At 37.4% G+C, this 16,696-nt stretch overlaps 1 protein-coding gene across 9 annotated transcripts in view; it reads left to right on the plus strand.

The window, feature by feature from the left end:
• LOC100643231 (probable nuclear hormone receptor HR3) overlaps positions 1–16,696 on the plus strand; it is a 135,699-nt gene that overhangs the window by 62,560 nt on the left and 56,443 nt on the right. For 2 of the 9 annotated variants that reach the window (XM_048407725.1, XM_048407731.1), the window contains exon 2: positions 959–2,182. The exons of the other annotated variants lie outside the window; for them this stretch is intronic. In XM_048407725.1, coding sequence (XP_048263682.1) covers positions 2,059–2,182 — 124 coding nt within the window. In that variant the 5' untranslated portion in view covers positions 959–2,058. The remainder of the gene's footprint in view (positions 1–958; positions 2,183–16,696) is intronic. 9 annotated transcript variants of the gene reach the window in all.

The following is a 16,696-nucleotide window of genomic DNA, read 5'->3' on the forward strand; positions in this document are numbered from 1 at the left end:
CGAAGCATTGGAATTTCTTATGTAATATGAGAGATATAAATATGTACGATAGCTGCAAATGTTCATTTCAAGTCAATTTTTCTTTCGACATTTTCTAAGAAATTTCCTTTTTCTGGACGTTAGGCTGTTTTCGATGAAGAAGAATTTTGATTAACTTCTCGATTGAGGCGTCAGGCTAATTTAAAGTATACGAGCAGCGGTTTTGTTGCTTTCTTTTCTTGCTTTCACTGTACGCCGAGCATGTTTTGTCGTAACGGGATGCAACGTGTTAATTAAATTCGCGATTTAACGGTGTCGGGCAATCGTGTGACAAGTGCACGGAGCATATGTGTGTAGACGAATACGTCAACGTACCGAACACGATACCCGTCTCGAAACACGTGCGTGTCGCTTCTGGTTTATCCGATCCTCTTACACCTCTCACTTCTCTTCTTGCGTGACTCTCTTTTTACATCTTGTACACGTGGCTCGTGTAATTGTTGTCTTTCCTTATGTTCTATATCACAATTACTCTTTCGTTTAATCTCTTTGTTGTGCTTTCGTTGCGTGCGCAGAATACTTCGTAGACGAGATAAGTCGTCGGTGGAGCAAGTCGTTTTACTTAAAACAAATGAAGTATAATTTCATCCATTTACGTTACACGCGTCCCTAAATAAAAATGCGATATAAACCCTAAATGGATTTGTAGATCCAAAACATCAATTACTATCTTTATTCGAAAGTTTAATTCGTAACTTCTCTGTATCCAGCTGAATCCGAAGTATCTTCACCTTGCTAACCTTCTCACAACCCTAATACTCAAACCTTTCATCTCCTTCTTTAATCCTCGAATTTCCTGAAAAAAACCTCGCATCCTTGATAAAACTTGCATATTCTCGAATTCCCCAAAAAATGTCGAGCAGTACCGAGCGAAACGATAATCAATGAGGGGCAAAGATGCTGACGAAACTGTTTGCAGATCGACGATCTACGAACGTGAGACGCCCGTGGCGCCATGTCACTCGAGGTACTGGCAACGAAAGCGACGACGAAAGCAAGGGACACGATCGTAACGTCGACGATCACGACCAGTCGGCTCGGTGTGCTTCAACTTCGCGGCGATTAAGGCTGGTCGGCAAGTCGGCGGGACGTTCATTAGCCAAGGTGCTGACGATACTAATAACAGTAGAAAGGTGATACGCGGTAAACCGTGTCACGCAGTGGTGTAGGGCGAGTCGGGGTGGCGTGGAGGAGGCGGAAGAGGAGGTGGAGACGGAAGTGGACGATGACGATGGACGCGGTGTTAACGCAATACCGGTGAAAAAGAGGGAGAGGACGCGTCGCCGTTCGTACGCTTAAAATCGGTTCACGGTACCGGCAGTGATACATCTATATATATCTATATATATATATCTATATATCTATATATATACATATATATACATATACATATAATAACAGTGCATCGATAAGGGAGAAAAAATAAAGGAGAGAAAAGGGAGAAAAGAAACGGGTTTCAGTGCCGTTTGTAAACTGCGTAAATAAAATCGAGCTTAGTAAATAATCGGTAAGGAAGTAGAAAAAAAAAGAGAAGAGAAGTGTTACCAAGAGATAGTTTTGTTAACGATCATCGATTCGACAATATTTAACGTGAAGCAATCGAGGAACCGGTAAAATATTGTAAAAATAACATTTAATTGTATAGAATCGAAAAGTCGCAAACGAAACGAAGGTACAACCGTACGAAGTGAAATTCGTGTTAAAGTTCTGGGTAACGATCCTTAGCTATAACGATAAACGTGGTGGTGCATAGTACAACGTTACCATAATATAGAATAATCAAGGAACGATAGTTAACTACAATATAGAAAAGATATTCGAGTGACACGTGGGCCACGAGATACATAGTATTCTGTGCGTACACCTCGAAAGATATCCGTCTCGCTCGACGAAGACGTCCTTTCGGGTGGCGTCGCGGAGTGCCGCAGCGGATGTTACGCCGGGCTTGTAAAGGGCGCCGGGTGATCTACGGGAGTAGCAGCCTGGAAGTGACTAAAGGCCATCACCACGGCGTTCAACATGTTCGAGATGTGGAGCGCGGTGAGTTCCAAGTTGGAACACTCCGCGACCTCCTCGGGCTCGCCGTTACCTCTGACCTCGCACGCACCGCAGACGCCTCATACCTCGTCCGGGAGCATAAAAGGTAACGAAAAAGCTCCGTTACGATCTACCTATGTGTATGTGTGTGTGTATGTGCGTGTATAAGCGTGTATGCGTGTATGTTTTATAGAAACGTACCGTTCCCACGTCGATTGTATACGATCTTAAGGAAAAAGAATCACGCGTACGTACGGGCCGGTTCGTGATGGCCTAACGTGAATTTTCTAATTCCACTCGTGTCGGAGAACCGTTGTACGGGGTCCACGGAATTGTCGAGTTTACATAACGTCCTTTTGAGAATAATGCGCTTCGTGCCTACCAGTACTTCAGTTGCTTGCCACTGTGTACAGGACAGTAGGTGTGTGTGCTTTTTTTGTTTCTATGCGAGAACAGTTACTTCGTGGAATCAAGGAGTACATTGCTCGTGGTACTGTTTCATATGACTCGAGATAAGGCAACGAGTAAATATTTCTTTTCTTTTTGACGTTTGAATGATATATGGTTGGCGTGGAATTTTATAGGAAATTCTACGTACTAAAATTCTAGTTTAACTTGAGTAAATCGAAAGTTTATGAGTTTGTATGTAATTCGAATGTAAGCGTTTAACTTCTAATAAGCGTAGGAATATTTCGATACATTGTCCAACTTTAGTTCCTTGAAAATACATGGTAAACTCGACTTATGCAATGCACTTATCACACGCTCAAAGTTCGCGAACCTACAGAATTTGCAGTTACGCGAGTGGGAGGGTTTCGTTGATTCGGCGCGCGTCTGACCGTTCACTTCGCACGTGGGTTTCGTTCGCAGTACATTAGGCGGTTCGTCGTCAGACGCGCGCGCCCGAAAATCCGTACTTGGCCGGAACGAGGAGACGCCGCGTTAACGATAGCATCAACTCGATGGGTGAATTTTACTCGCTAACATAAACGTTTTAAAACAAGAAAAATATAGAAGAGAAGAGAGAAAAGGATTGTACAAGAGAGAAAAAAGGATAGAATATTCTTAATTCGTATTCCGTGGTGGATGTCGTCGTTTGCATCGCGTGAATCCCATTCAGGGCACTTTCATAATTTCAATACGAACGCAGCGCGAAAGTTCTACGGTGAAATTTCCAATGTGGCTCCAACGGTGAAACATCGAAACGTCGTTTTACATTATTTACACGGTGCTTTTGTAGCGAGTTAATTTCATTACGCGACTCGCATTCGTTCAGCGAAGTTACGTCACCGGGGAACCATTCGTAAAATTTTGGTTTCGAATTTCGCGCGGCGGCAAACGCAGAACAGTGCACCACCGCGGAACATTTCGACTTTAATAGCTGATAAACGGCTACTAAATTGTCTCGTAAACGCGGTACACGTTCGTCACCGTCGATTATTCGATCCCGTTATCGCGCAAGATTGCTGGAATTGATCTCAAACATTGGCTACGTGATTGATGTAGCTTCCGAAATGATCGGCCAACTAGATAACGTCGATACGTCTGCGTAAATATGTATCGATTCACGGGCGTGTGCTCACGGCAAACGATCGTTAGCCAAAGGTTTGCGGTGAACGACGATTTTGGTGAATAACGTGCAACCGTCAAACATATCGGTTCCAATGATCTTAGGAGTAATTGAGTTTCGGTTAGAGTACAGAATAAAATGGGTCAATGAGTTTGTTACGTACATTTCATTCGATAAATTATCTTTATTCATTAATTTTTAAAAAATGGGAATTGAAATTATAATTGAAGTGTAATAATGAAAAAAAAGAACAAGTGCACTTTGCTAACCTCTGTTAGTACTTATCGGTAGATTATAGATATTTATGTATTCATAGAAAATTTATGTATATATGGAAGTATATAGAATACACTTAATTAACAAGATTGTAAGAAAAATTTAAAATAAAATACACGTTACTTCTTCGTTGAAATATGAGTTGGCATAAACATCCGCATGCAAACTAGCAATTCCACGTTTCAGATATTGTGATAGATTAGTGTAGGTTAAGAAATGTATTTTTAAAACAGAATAACTAGCTTGGATTTTTCGGGAATTGGGTTTATTTAAATACCTTCTCTGAGAACAGCTTGAGTGTAACGGGGTTATCATAAAATGTTCTGAAATTTTTTTACATTAAGCTTCATTGGTGAAAATACCCCAGACAGAGAAAGAAAGAAAAGGAAATCGTTTAGAAACCGGCAGCAAGGATACCTCGAAAGGTTTCAAAACTGCTTTTACGATGTCGTGAACCGCGCGCCGTACCGAATACAAATACCCGCTGGAAAGCACAGATTCGCCAAGCGTGTCACACTGTAATACACGAGTTCCTTTTTAAAAATCATTCCTAAAAATGGTTTCAAATTATGATCTATCTCCCTTCTCGTTTTTATGTCCCCATTGAAACGAAAAAAGTCAAATATTCTCTCAACTTTGAATCGTATAAAATTTTCAAAATTTCTAGAAACTCAAATGATTGTAATAGATTTCTAAAAAATTCCTGCTTGTATTTGACACTAGAACTATTTACTACCGAAGTATAAAAGTCATATCAAAAAGGAAGAATAAAAGAATAGAAATGTAAAGGGAAAAATTTTTATCCGTGTACTTTCTTAAAAATAATTCAAACTGTCAAAAATGTACCGTTACAAAATTTCTGTGGGATATTCAAACAATAGAATTCTATAAAATTTCTATGAGATATTAAAAAAGCAGAATTTTAGAAAATATGGAAATATACGAATTCCATAAAATCTCTGTAAGAATTAAGAAAAAGAGAATTTTACAAAATATCGAAATAAAAAAATTCTGAAAACATCGTTAAAAAGTAAAATAAAAGAATTTTACGCAATCTCTAAAATAAACTGATAAATCGATCGGATTGATCGTTCTGATATTTCTGCTATTAACGACGACTTTTACTCGACCAATCATGCTCAAGTTACAAACATTGCAACACGCGGAGAAGTATTTCCGCGTTGGCCATGGAGCGCGAACTCGTAGCGCCGTGATCGATAATCAAACTTCGAGGCGTGAACGATCAAAGCTCATAGCTCGAGCCTTGTGTTCGAACTACGGAACTTCATCAATTCGAGGACGTTGAAGACACTGAACAGTGAGAGGGAAAGAGAAAGATAGAAGAGAGTACGTGTATCTTGGCTACAAGTTTCACAGAAATCGTTTCACAGGAGTATGACGGCGCATTTTCCACGAAGTCCGGGGAAAACGCACGTTCGGTTCGAAATAGCCAAAGGACGGGGACGGTTTCAAAAGCAACTGGACGATGTCGCGAGAGTCATAGCTGTCCCGAATACGAATACACGATCGAAACGCGGCGAGTAAATTATGCAAAGCGAAAGTACCCACGTAAGAGCGGGTTGCGCAAAAGCTTCGTAAGAAGAACGACCGTAACGTCGGCTGGTAATGTCGTCCTGCCTTCGCGTTGTCGAGAAAACAAATTTCGCGGCGACAGCCACCGCTGCTCCTTCTACATTCGCCGATTACGCCGCCCCGAGTTTTGAACTTCGCCTGTTATCTTGATTCGTCTACGTCTATTCACGTTCTTGACGTGACGTACGTGAGTGATGGTTCACTTGAGCAGTGGATGAATCTACGTGAAAAAATAAGTTGAGAATATGCAATAACATTTTCTCATATGATGTTTCACTTTTGAGAAAATTGACTTTGAAAATTTGTCGCGTACGCGTGAAATTAACTAATTGAGCTGATAACTGTCTAATTAAATAGGAATCGACATTTTTTAATTTTAAGAAATAAGTCGAGACTGTAAAATAAAATCGTGTGATGTAAAACCTCTTTTTTGGAAAAATTCAATTTGAAAATTTGTCGGATATTTATGCACTTGGCTAATTCTCGGTTAAACGTGTTCAAACCTTATTTTCTTAAATGAAACTTTAGACAAAATATATCGAGTTCTATATTCTTTACTTTTCTTCGCATGCAGATTAACTCCTTATTAATTCATTGTTATTCGGCTTAAAATTCTCCAACTTCACAGTAAAGTGGTCAAAAAAGTACTAGTACATACCCTTATCTTGCAATGAAACGTTTTTCAATCAGTCTCTATATACATTTCATTTTCACTGTATCAAATTTTTGCAATCATATAAAAGTACTATTAAGTGATATGAAATTTAATATATCTAAATCTAATTAATTTATATGTAAATGCTATAATAAATACAATGACACACCAATACTTTTTCTAATCATAAATATCATACTGTGTCGATTAACAACCAGCTCGTACAAAAAGATTGTACTCCGTATCTCTGATATATTTTTTCATATAGAGTTATTCCCCATGTTCGACTGTACCAATGTTGGGATTCCTTATATTTCCCTTCGATAAAATTTGCTCCACCTGCTGGCTGATCTTGTTATCCTGGAAGAAGTTCCTTACAAGATGAATGTAAGACATGTGGCAGATAAAGAAGGATATTATTGGCAAACATAAACAGAGATGTAGTGTACCCGTACACGCATGGTATTTCGGGTCAAAGTGTTTACAGATATTTAAAAGTAAACTAAGTTCAATAAAATTTCACGATATTGGAGTAATAATAGTGCGCTGGATGAAAATTGCTGTTATAAATTTTAATCTCGGCAATGTAACCGTGTTACAAAGCGTTTAACGTTTAAAATATACCATTTTTGAAATAATTATACTGCGTTCTTTTAATAATCGAAGAAGGTATCTCGTGTATTTAACGTGTAATTTATATAATACGTATATAAAGGCTTTTAAGATATAGGATAACTTGATAAGTGAAAAACTTCATAAACTCGAACGATATATTTTTTATAATAATAGTTAATGTCATCTGCAATCTCGTTCTTGAAACTTGGTCCATTTTTCCGAGTTTCTCAGAAACGTGAAACTGTTTTTAATGGTATTGATGATGATTTTAACTTCAAACAAAAGGTTAAAGGAAAATTGGAACGCTGATTTATAAAGATAACTTCTTAAAAATTTACGACGAAAATTTTGATCTAAAATAACGATGTCCTACTAAAGCTTATTATACACGGATTTACCTTATATAAATATTTACGACGTTAATTATGTAGCTACAAATTATCCACAGCTTGAAATTATTGGAGACACTTGATGTCCTCTAGCATTCAAAATTTATGAGGTCGTTGGTAGATCGAAACACGTTATGGACAAATTTCAAATATTGTAAATCCAATTTTGATATTTTCGACGTACCAGCATCAGATAGTAGGTAATCAATCTCTTATTTGATCAACGACGAAATTTGGATTCTAATTGACAATTGCCCATTTCGCGTTTTTATTTTATATAAACTAGATGAAATAATCTTTGTCAAAAATTTTAGATAGCTGTTACTATCGAATGATGTTGTATGTAAATCGAGAAACGATCACGCCGAAAGGACAGACGAACAATTGTGCATCGATTTCGCAACGGGGCAACCTTTGACCCGAGCAATAATTTCATGGTATTAGTCAGATCTTTGACGGTTAATAAAATCAAATAATTGCGCACTTTCTGCGTGTCGTTCGATTCGCGAGCTACAACCGATAACGATAGCCACGATGATTTCAGCCTCTTCTCTCATTGCGAAGGAGACGTCTAATAACGATGGCTTATTAACGAAACGTAGTGAACGTTTCGGGAACGATGTTCAGGAAATTAAGTAATTTCGTTCGACGAAGAAATAAATTGCGTTGTTTCGCAAGCGGCTCTTCGCAGAGATACCATTATATATCGTCGCTATTACTTGTGACAGTAATTGTCTATCTTGCATCGCCTATCGATTGTGTTCATGGAACAAAGATGTATAAAATTTTAAACAGTTTTTTTTTACTAGAAAGATAAATAAAATTAGAAAACAATGACCCTAATCGTTAAATTTCCTAATTCAATTAATCGTTTGATGCTAAATTAACACGATGGTAAAAGGTTCAATGTAATGAAAAGATAAATAGTGTAATAAAATAGATAAATTGGCAAATATTTTTATTGAAATTTACAACATAGAATTTATATACAGACACATAATTAAATAACATGATGAATGAGGATTGACGATTTGAATAAAAGTACAATATTTTTCGATCATTCTAAGCTATACACAGCAAATATAACGTCGACGCAAAGAGAAAGAATATTCAGGAGGACACTTTAACCTAATTTAGGAAAATCCATAGACAACTCGAGCGGAATAATGATTCAAAGCATCGAACTATTAAAATCTTGTTGTAGGACAAAGAAAAGGTCGAGTTCAAAAACCAAATGTTACGTATTTTTAATATCAGACGAAATGATCAACCCTTCCTTTTGTAATATTAAGAAAAAATTAAGAACAAAATTTAATTCTTTAGAGAATTATTCTTTCAACATTCTTGAATGAACAAATACGTTGTCGACTTTGTCATCTACGAGTTTCCTTGTATATTTTTCGCGAGTGAAAGCCAAAGCAGCCACGTGAGTTTGTCAGTGAACGGTGTTGAATCAGGGCAATCCTTCGTCCTCTCTTGATCGCCGTATTTTCAAAGCCGTCGAACGGGTTCGAAGGTTGTCGTTACGAAATCGATCCACATCTATCGTTTTGTCGTGATCGCTACCCGATTCATACTTATCGCGCTGTTATGATCGCGTGGTTACCGTCCGGTTACTGTCGAACTTTCTACCAAACTAGCTAACGGAGCAAGTTTCGACCTAAATGACGATGATTACAAGGATTTTGGATCGTTCTACTATGGCTATGAGAGTCTTAATTCTAGATCATTACACTATATCTAAGCACGCAATCATTTTATTTCTCTAGTGTTTGAGATTTATTAAATACCAAATATTTACAGTTTATTTATTGAAATGATGCCATATCGTAATTTAACATTATGCAATTATTTTTTCGTAAGATTAAGTTTCATTTTTTTCATTTTAGTAATTCAATAATTTCAATTTAGTAGTTCATTAGAATCATATATTTGGAGAGATTTCGTATTTTTCCACTAGAAATATATCGCATTTAACTCCTACAAATAAATGAAAGTTATCATTTTTGTTCGCTTTAATTCGACTATATAGAACTGTAGGATTAAATACAATTTATGCAGCTTCAATGATATAGGTCCAATCGCATTAGTCACGGATGGTCTTATTAACGAGCGTCTGCTTTCGACTTTGAGTCATACTCGTCTAATATTTGTCTCGATGATTCTGAAATAATTGCCACGTAATCATTCACGTGGTCAAGAAAGTCGATATGCAGTGCCCCTTGTCGGTGCACGTATGCCACTAGTCATTCAAAGATCATCGACCTTATAGACGTCGTGATACGATAAGATTATAGTAATAGGTACGACTACTGTAAGTAGGTAAACGTTCCAGTCTTTATACGATAGAGACTCTATTGCGGGGCTATTTTCAGAAAAATATGATACGTTACGATAGCTTGAAACATGTTAGATGAACTAGGTCTGAACAAATTCTATTTAAAATAAATTTTATTTTGAAAAAGTAAGTACAATTCGAAGCAGTGAATCATTATTATTTCAGAAATATATATAGTTCACGATAAATTACTTCCAAATAATTTTCCATTTCTTTTGTCAAATAATTATAGATTTTAAATATTGTATTTTGGATACGTTCGAGTCATAAATAATATAGCTGAATTGTAATAGTATACTTGTGACTATTGTATAACGTAAAAACATTTGCTCTCAGAATTATCTTAATTTCAATCGCACTTGACTAGTAGATATTAGGACTTGTCTATATGTGTTTACATTGGCGAAATTAATCATTCTGACGCCATTAATAACGATGACATAATAAAATAAAAAAAATTACGTCGATGACGTTTATTCAAATGTGAAATGTCAAATAAAATAAAAGATTATTTGATTCGATGAACAAATTCGGTACGATAAGAACAAAGAGTATACGAAAATAAATAAATCTACAAATTCAAAGCAGGATAAATGTTGCGAAAAAATTATTTATTTTAGTTTTGATTACGAGCGAAAATGGTTGTTAACTCTCATCAACGGAGTTGTTTGAAATATTATATCACATTAAATTACAAATCCACAATTAATGGGGATTGTATTATTACGTTCACTTGCACGGAGCACGCTTCAAGAACGACGATTTAGGTCAATTTTGCGTGTAATAAAGTTCCAAAATAATTTCTCTTGATGGTACGTAATATCATGCAATGGACTCGCGTTGAAACCCGGGCATCCCGTTTGCAATTAAAACGTAACACAGAAAAGTGGCACAAGAAAGCAATAGCTTAAACGCGGTACAATATCGCAGATATGAGGGAATAATTCGTCGCGACGCCGCAAGGAAACATTATTTAAATTTCTGGCAATTCATTGTTCGCGCGGCCGATGTTTTTCGCCTGGGAATAAGGAATGAGCAAGCTCGAGTTGCGTTAAACGTAGCTTTATAGCAACGGAAAAAGAGAGGACGAATAAGAAAAAGGAAAAGTACAACCAGAGTCCATATAAAAACGCAACTGAGAGAAAGAAAAATATCTATACACGTAGAACACCGTGAAATTCGTATAGAACATTTTGCCATGGTTAATCATCTCTTAGTGATTTATAAGAGAAGACTGAAACGTCTTCGTGAAGACGGACCATTAAAACAAACGCGCCACAGGCTGGAGATCCGTTCAACGACGCCGCTTAAAGAGATATTAATTATTCGACTTCTAAGCCCTTCATTATTCACATAACTGGAACTCCGGGCGCGCGCCAGCCGGAACACGAGCTCGAAGACAGAAAGAAAGAACGAACGAACGAAAGAATCGTGGCGAACGGGTGGTAGGGATAGCGAGAGCGGAAGAAAAAGGGGGTAGGGGTGGTCGAAGAAAAGAAAGAGGAACACCTACCCTTTGAAATGACCACGCTATAGGTGTGCACAGAACGAACCACGGAGGAAGAAAGAATCAGAAAGTTGGAAGCGCCGAAAGGGAGACGGGGAAAGAAAGAGGCAGAGAGCGCAATAGGAAACGGTCGAACGAAGAACTGTGAACGTGCGAGTGGAAGGAAGAAAGAGATAGATGGAATGAGAAAGATGCGAAAAGAAAGAGTCAGTAGGAAGATACCAAGCGAGGTAGGGGCTGAAGTATCAGCGTTGCGAGGGTTGGGCCGCGAAGCTGCTGGTTCTAGTGCTGCTGCAGCTGCAGCTGCAGTTGCAGAAGGGTGAGGCGCGGTAGAGGACAGGAGGAGAAACGGAAGCGTGGGTTCCCAGATCGATAGCCGCGCGCTCGTGCAACCGAAGCTCACCTCGCGTCGCCAACTACGACGACGATGTTGTCGTCGTTCTCGACGTCGTGGTCGTAGTCATAGTCATAGCCGTAGTCAGCGTGGTCGTGGTCGGTGGCGTCGTCATCGTTGACGTATGCTACGCCGTTCCGTGGCGCAGACGTCGATACGGCTCGCACGTGCAACATTTTCTCATCGTTCGAAAGTACGAGCTTTGTCGTAGAAACGACGGACAATGGTCGAGTTTCTTCCTTCTTCCCTCGTTTCTTTCTTTTTCTCTCTTTTTTTTGCTTTTTCACGTTTTCTTTTCTTTTTGTTCGTATCCGTCTCCAGCGTTTCTGCTATTTCTTTCTCCTCATTCTTTGTTTTTCTTTTTTTCGTTTGTCTTTCTCTCTCATTCTATCTCTCTCTCCCTTGTTGCCTTTTAATGGACGTGCGTTGTTCACTCGATGCGATTTTAACGACTCGAGAATTTCAGGCGGAGTGGACGTTTCATGGAGAATGCAGAAGCAGATTGATGCGAAGACGGGTAGATACCGAATTATGCTCATTATGTACTTTTTCGTTCCAATGCATTTTTAACCTTCGAAGAAAAGTGAAATTATTAACTATAGAACGTCGGCTAAATCGATGAGTGGGATTTTTCCTATTCGATTATTCCGTTCCGTGGATTCGATTGGAATCGATCTCGCGGATTCATTGTCTTCTGGAGTAACGCAGCGACTTACATGTACACGGATGTTGTTTGTTTCGTAACAGATAAAAACCGATTGAGCGACGAGGCGTGCATAAACGACGGAGATAATTGAACGCTGAAACGAATGGGAATAGATGATTCGACAAATCGAGACACGAAGACGTAATAGGACGTTGATATCACACAATGAGTATTTATAAATATCCTCGGCCCGATATCAAATATTTACCACTTTGTTGAACATTTTGAGAAAAAATATTAACATACTGTGGCTACATTATATCACGTTTAATGTACCATAACGAATTATGCGGTGTATAATGCAATTACATCGAAATATTATGATATCGGCTAAGATATTCGCGGTAACTGACGCTTTATATAATAATTTTATTCAAATAATTTTGCAATCCCGGAATCGATGATTCCAATGGTTTATAAATTTCCATATAACGATTACTCTGGTAGCATGTATATTAATATATATATATATATATAGAAACATCGAAATAGCGTAATATCGGGCAACATGTTATAATTAATGAATTGTATAATGCAAGTACATTATTCTGGAGATTCCTCAAATTTTTATACAATTACTCTAGTAACGTATAATCAGAAATTTATGAATTATTCTCAATCGCGTTTTATATTCTTCAATCTTTCATCCGTTCACCGCATATTATTCTAACGGATTATGTGCATAACCGTATCTTGATTAATTTATTCCATCTCTTCAGCATAAATTCACCAAAATGTCTGCAATTCGTACTATCTAAAATGCACAGACATTAACGAATGTCCTATCCATATTCACGAATGCACAAACACACTAATCGCATCTTCAACATTTAATTCTGGTCCCTGATTCATTTTCCATCCGATCGTATTGCTCTTCTTAAATTAATAACATAAGTATAATGAGAATTTCTAGATTACGAAAAATTTAATAATTACGTTTCAATTTTTATTAAGAGCGCTTTAAAACTTACATTTTGAATTATCAAATTATGTTGATTTAAAAATTTCTATCATATATTATTTAATTATATTTTAATATGTTATATTATATACTTTTCGCTGCAAAGGATAAAAACTGTCCAGTTTTTCTACCCATAATTTCTTAACTTATATTACTTTCTATCAGAAGCAATCCGTTCATCAAATCAAATGGCCAAATGTCTTTCAGATATTTTACATAAATTCGCCAAGTACCTTGCGTTCAACGTTCTCAAATTCTCCCTAACTTTTACCTTCTCACCCTTGTATATTGTTATTATAGAAATTTCTATAGAAATGTGAAGCTAGTGACCACGAATTCCATGTCGATGTTTTCCAAGGCACGCATTCCCGATGAATGCCGAACGGTACCTACACTCGGAACGGCACGTACAGGAAAGCTCGATACTGCCATTAACCATAGGTCAAGCGATATTTGCCACGGATATGGGAATCGGTGAAAAACAAGCGGCGGCACCTTTCGACGAATAGGAAATTGCAAGGATACGATGTGTACGCGGCTGGCTGACGGGAACGGCGCTGAATCTCCTTAAAGCGAGATATCTCGATATCGTGAAACCCATTGTCGGGCCAACACGGTGTGCTTCCACTTACGATCACGTTTCTAACCTTTGCACCTCAAGATCATCTGTACCGTGAACGATATCAGCTCGTACGCGTACGTTTATGGTAAACGTTATATAGACGAAGAACAAAAAACGCATATTATTAGTAAAAGATATGAAATTACTGATTTTGTTATTAATTCAGAATTAATGCTATATTATTGGTAATCTCCTTAGTTTGCAATTTTTTATATTAACGATAATGGTCATTTTATTTATGTAGATAATTTTTTTTCTAGATTTTTGATTAAAGAGTTTCCTAAGCCGGCAAAATTTTAAGCTAACATTTTCATAAATTTTTGGGATCTACGGATCACGCAGTGATTTAAAATTTTTAGTCAATTGTACATAGAACGTGAATCGTTGGATTGTTTTTTTATCGCTTGGCTAATTATCGATCGACGATTCTCTAACGGAACATGGTGTGAAATTACAAAGTAGCCAGAAGGGATCGTGATAGGGAAGTAATCGCGAGTTTCATGGGAAAGAAAGTCCCGTTTCTGTTTCTTTCGTTCGATTGTGGGAATATGAAGAAGAATGTCGAGGGGAATGATGTTTGCTGCTTTTGAATCATTATCGTTAGATATTATAATTTAAATGGCTAAGCCTATAAGGAGAGCTTGTATAAGGTCCTGTACTTACTCGTATATTGTAATTAACTTACTTTATTTATTGTACTTAGTTACTGTACGTATAAACTTCTAGATTTATAAATGATAAATTATTGGATCAATAATAAAAACTTGAGTTTTATAGGAATCTCCAGTAACACAAAAAAATTTAAACAATTTTTCCATAGTTCATTTCTCAGAACTCAGTTGACAACTTTAATGCAACCACTTTCCCCATTATTATCTTATACCTTAAATACAGATAATAACGCTTTACTGTCACCTCTTGTAAGTCGATCTAACACAAACATGTACTCGGTTGAACCATTTAAATTCTATATCGTAGACCCTTCCTTCGGTATGCGCTAATGTGTATGTTTTAACAGGTGAGTCACAAAAAGTAGAGTATCACGTGGCCCGTGGCGATACATTCGGAATGAAATAACAATCGAGCCGCATTATCACGGAGGAAAGTTCAATATTTAAGCGTGACAGGAAGACACTGATAGGAAGGAAGATTATCGACCGCCGATTCCCGGTTGGGCCATTGCTATGTTGCGATCCGATGTAGGGCAGCATCGCAAAAACGGCACTCTTGGCTCGTCACCACACGTTACCAATTTAGATGTGTCCATTTGAACGCGTCTTTGTACGCGCGTGGAGTCGTTAGACTCATTAGCGAGCTGCGAGTTAAGGTGTATCGAGTATAAGGTGTTCGATTCCATCCACTAAGGAGCTGCAAAATTATTTTCTTAGATCCATTCTCGACTTGTTTGAAGGATACAGCGCAATATCTCATACGTTTTGTGGGCGTACAATCTTCAAAAAGTATTTGTAGTTGTCTGATTTAGTATTTGATGGTATTTAATCCTGCTGTGGTACTCGAATCTTTTATGTGTTAACGAGCTTCAACGAAGAAAAAAAACAATTTTTAATGTTTTAAGAATGTTTCGAATTTCAGAAGATTTTCAGAGGTAGAAAAATACGATTCGGTTTCTACTAAATAATGCGATTTTATTGCCATTTTTATAACTTTGCTTTAATAGTTTTGATAGTTTCAAGATATTAAGAATTATGCACTTTGTATTATTATCTGTCTATTATTAGCTTTCTTTTTTTGCGTTGTAATTTTATTCGTAATATATATAATAAAATATTCAGTCCCAATACTTTTATTCTTTTTACAGGGCCTGATTAAAAAGATATAATTTTGCCAATTAAATTGGAGTTAACAATAAAATCTCAGATTTTTCCATTTTGTTTTAAAAAAAGGTATCCATGGACGAGTATTTTCGTAATAAAAGGGCATCGTTCAGTAATCGATCGATCAGTAAAACGTTGTCGTTAACTGGTTCACACGAAACACGATCTCAGTATCCAAAGGCCACGATTCTCACAGGCAGGCGCGAAAAACTAGCTTAACCGCGTTCCACGTTGCGTTCACCACGAATTACAAATTCGCGCTTGTTCCGAGCGATTAATTGCACTCGAATGCTTCTCAAATTGTCTGCTCGCATTTTCCATCTGTATATCTCTCGCCTCTCCTCTCATTTTTCCTTTGAAATATCATGTTTCGCGAAATCCCTCCCAGCTTAAAGAAAAGAGGGAAAGAATAATAAAAGACAGACGTATCACGTCTAAACTGGAAAAATGGGTTGGTGGACCGCGGTAGTAGTGACGGGACGTAAATGTGAGCCAGAAACGCGAGCATAGAATCCTCGGGAAAGTCGCATTGTACCGATTTGCAGGAGAAAAAATTCACGACAGCACTGCGAGAGCAGGTGTCACGTCAGAAGGTAAAACGGAGAACAGGGACGAAGAATTGAATAGACGGAGAAAGAGAATCAGATGCAGTATTATGCAACCAGAGCTATAGCATTACATACACGTAGTATATAACGTTTTCGACTGCTCTTTTCTCTCTTTTTTTGTATCTTGTTTTCTTCTGACCGTTGTAAACGTAACGACGTTCGTCATGTTAAATACTTCGAGCAGTTTTTATCACACAACAACATTTAGCAAACTTGTCAAACCTGACTTTAGTCAGTAAACGGTTCGAATTCATCGATCGATAGCAATTAATGGGCGAATTTTTATGATTCTGTGTGTACTAAATCGTTTTCGTTGGAAAGTTTGCGATTTGGGAGATTTTTTTTAATCAAAAGAAAGCGTAGAGAAATTATTTCGTTATGACGAAGAGTGGAGGCAATTCGTAATGATCATTCATGAACTTGTTGTATATACTGTAATATTTCATAACGGTCTGTATATCTTTGAAAATGACCGAATGTGGTAAAGACAAAGGAGCGAGAACATTGTGAGCTCGAGACGAACGATAAGATTGCGTAAGGCGAGTCCGACG

Source organism: Bombus terrestris, chromosome 1, assembly GCF_910591885.1.
Source record: "Bombus terrestris chromosome 1, iyBomTerr1.2, whole genome shotgun sequence".
NCBI lineage: Eukaryota > Metazoa > Arthropoda > Insecta > Hymenoptera > Apidae > Bombus > Bombus terrestris.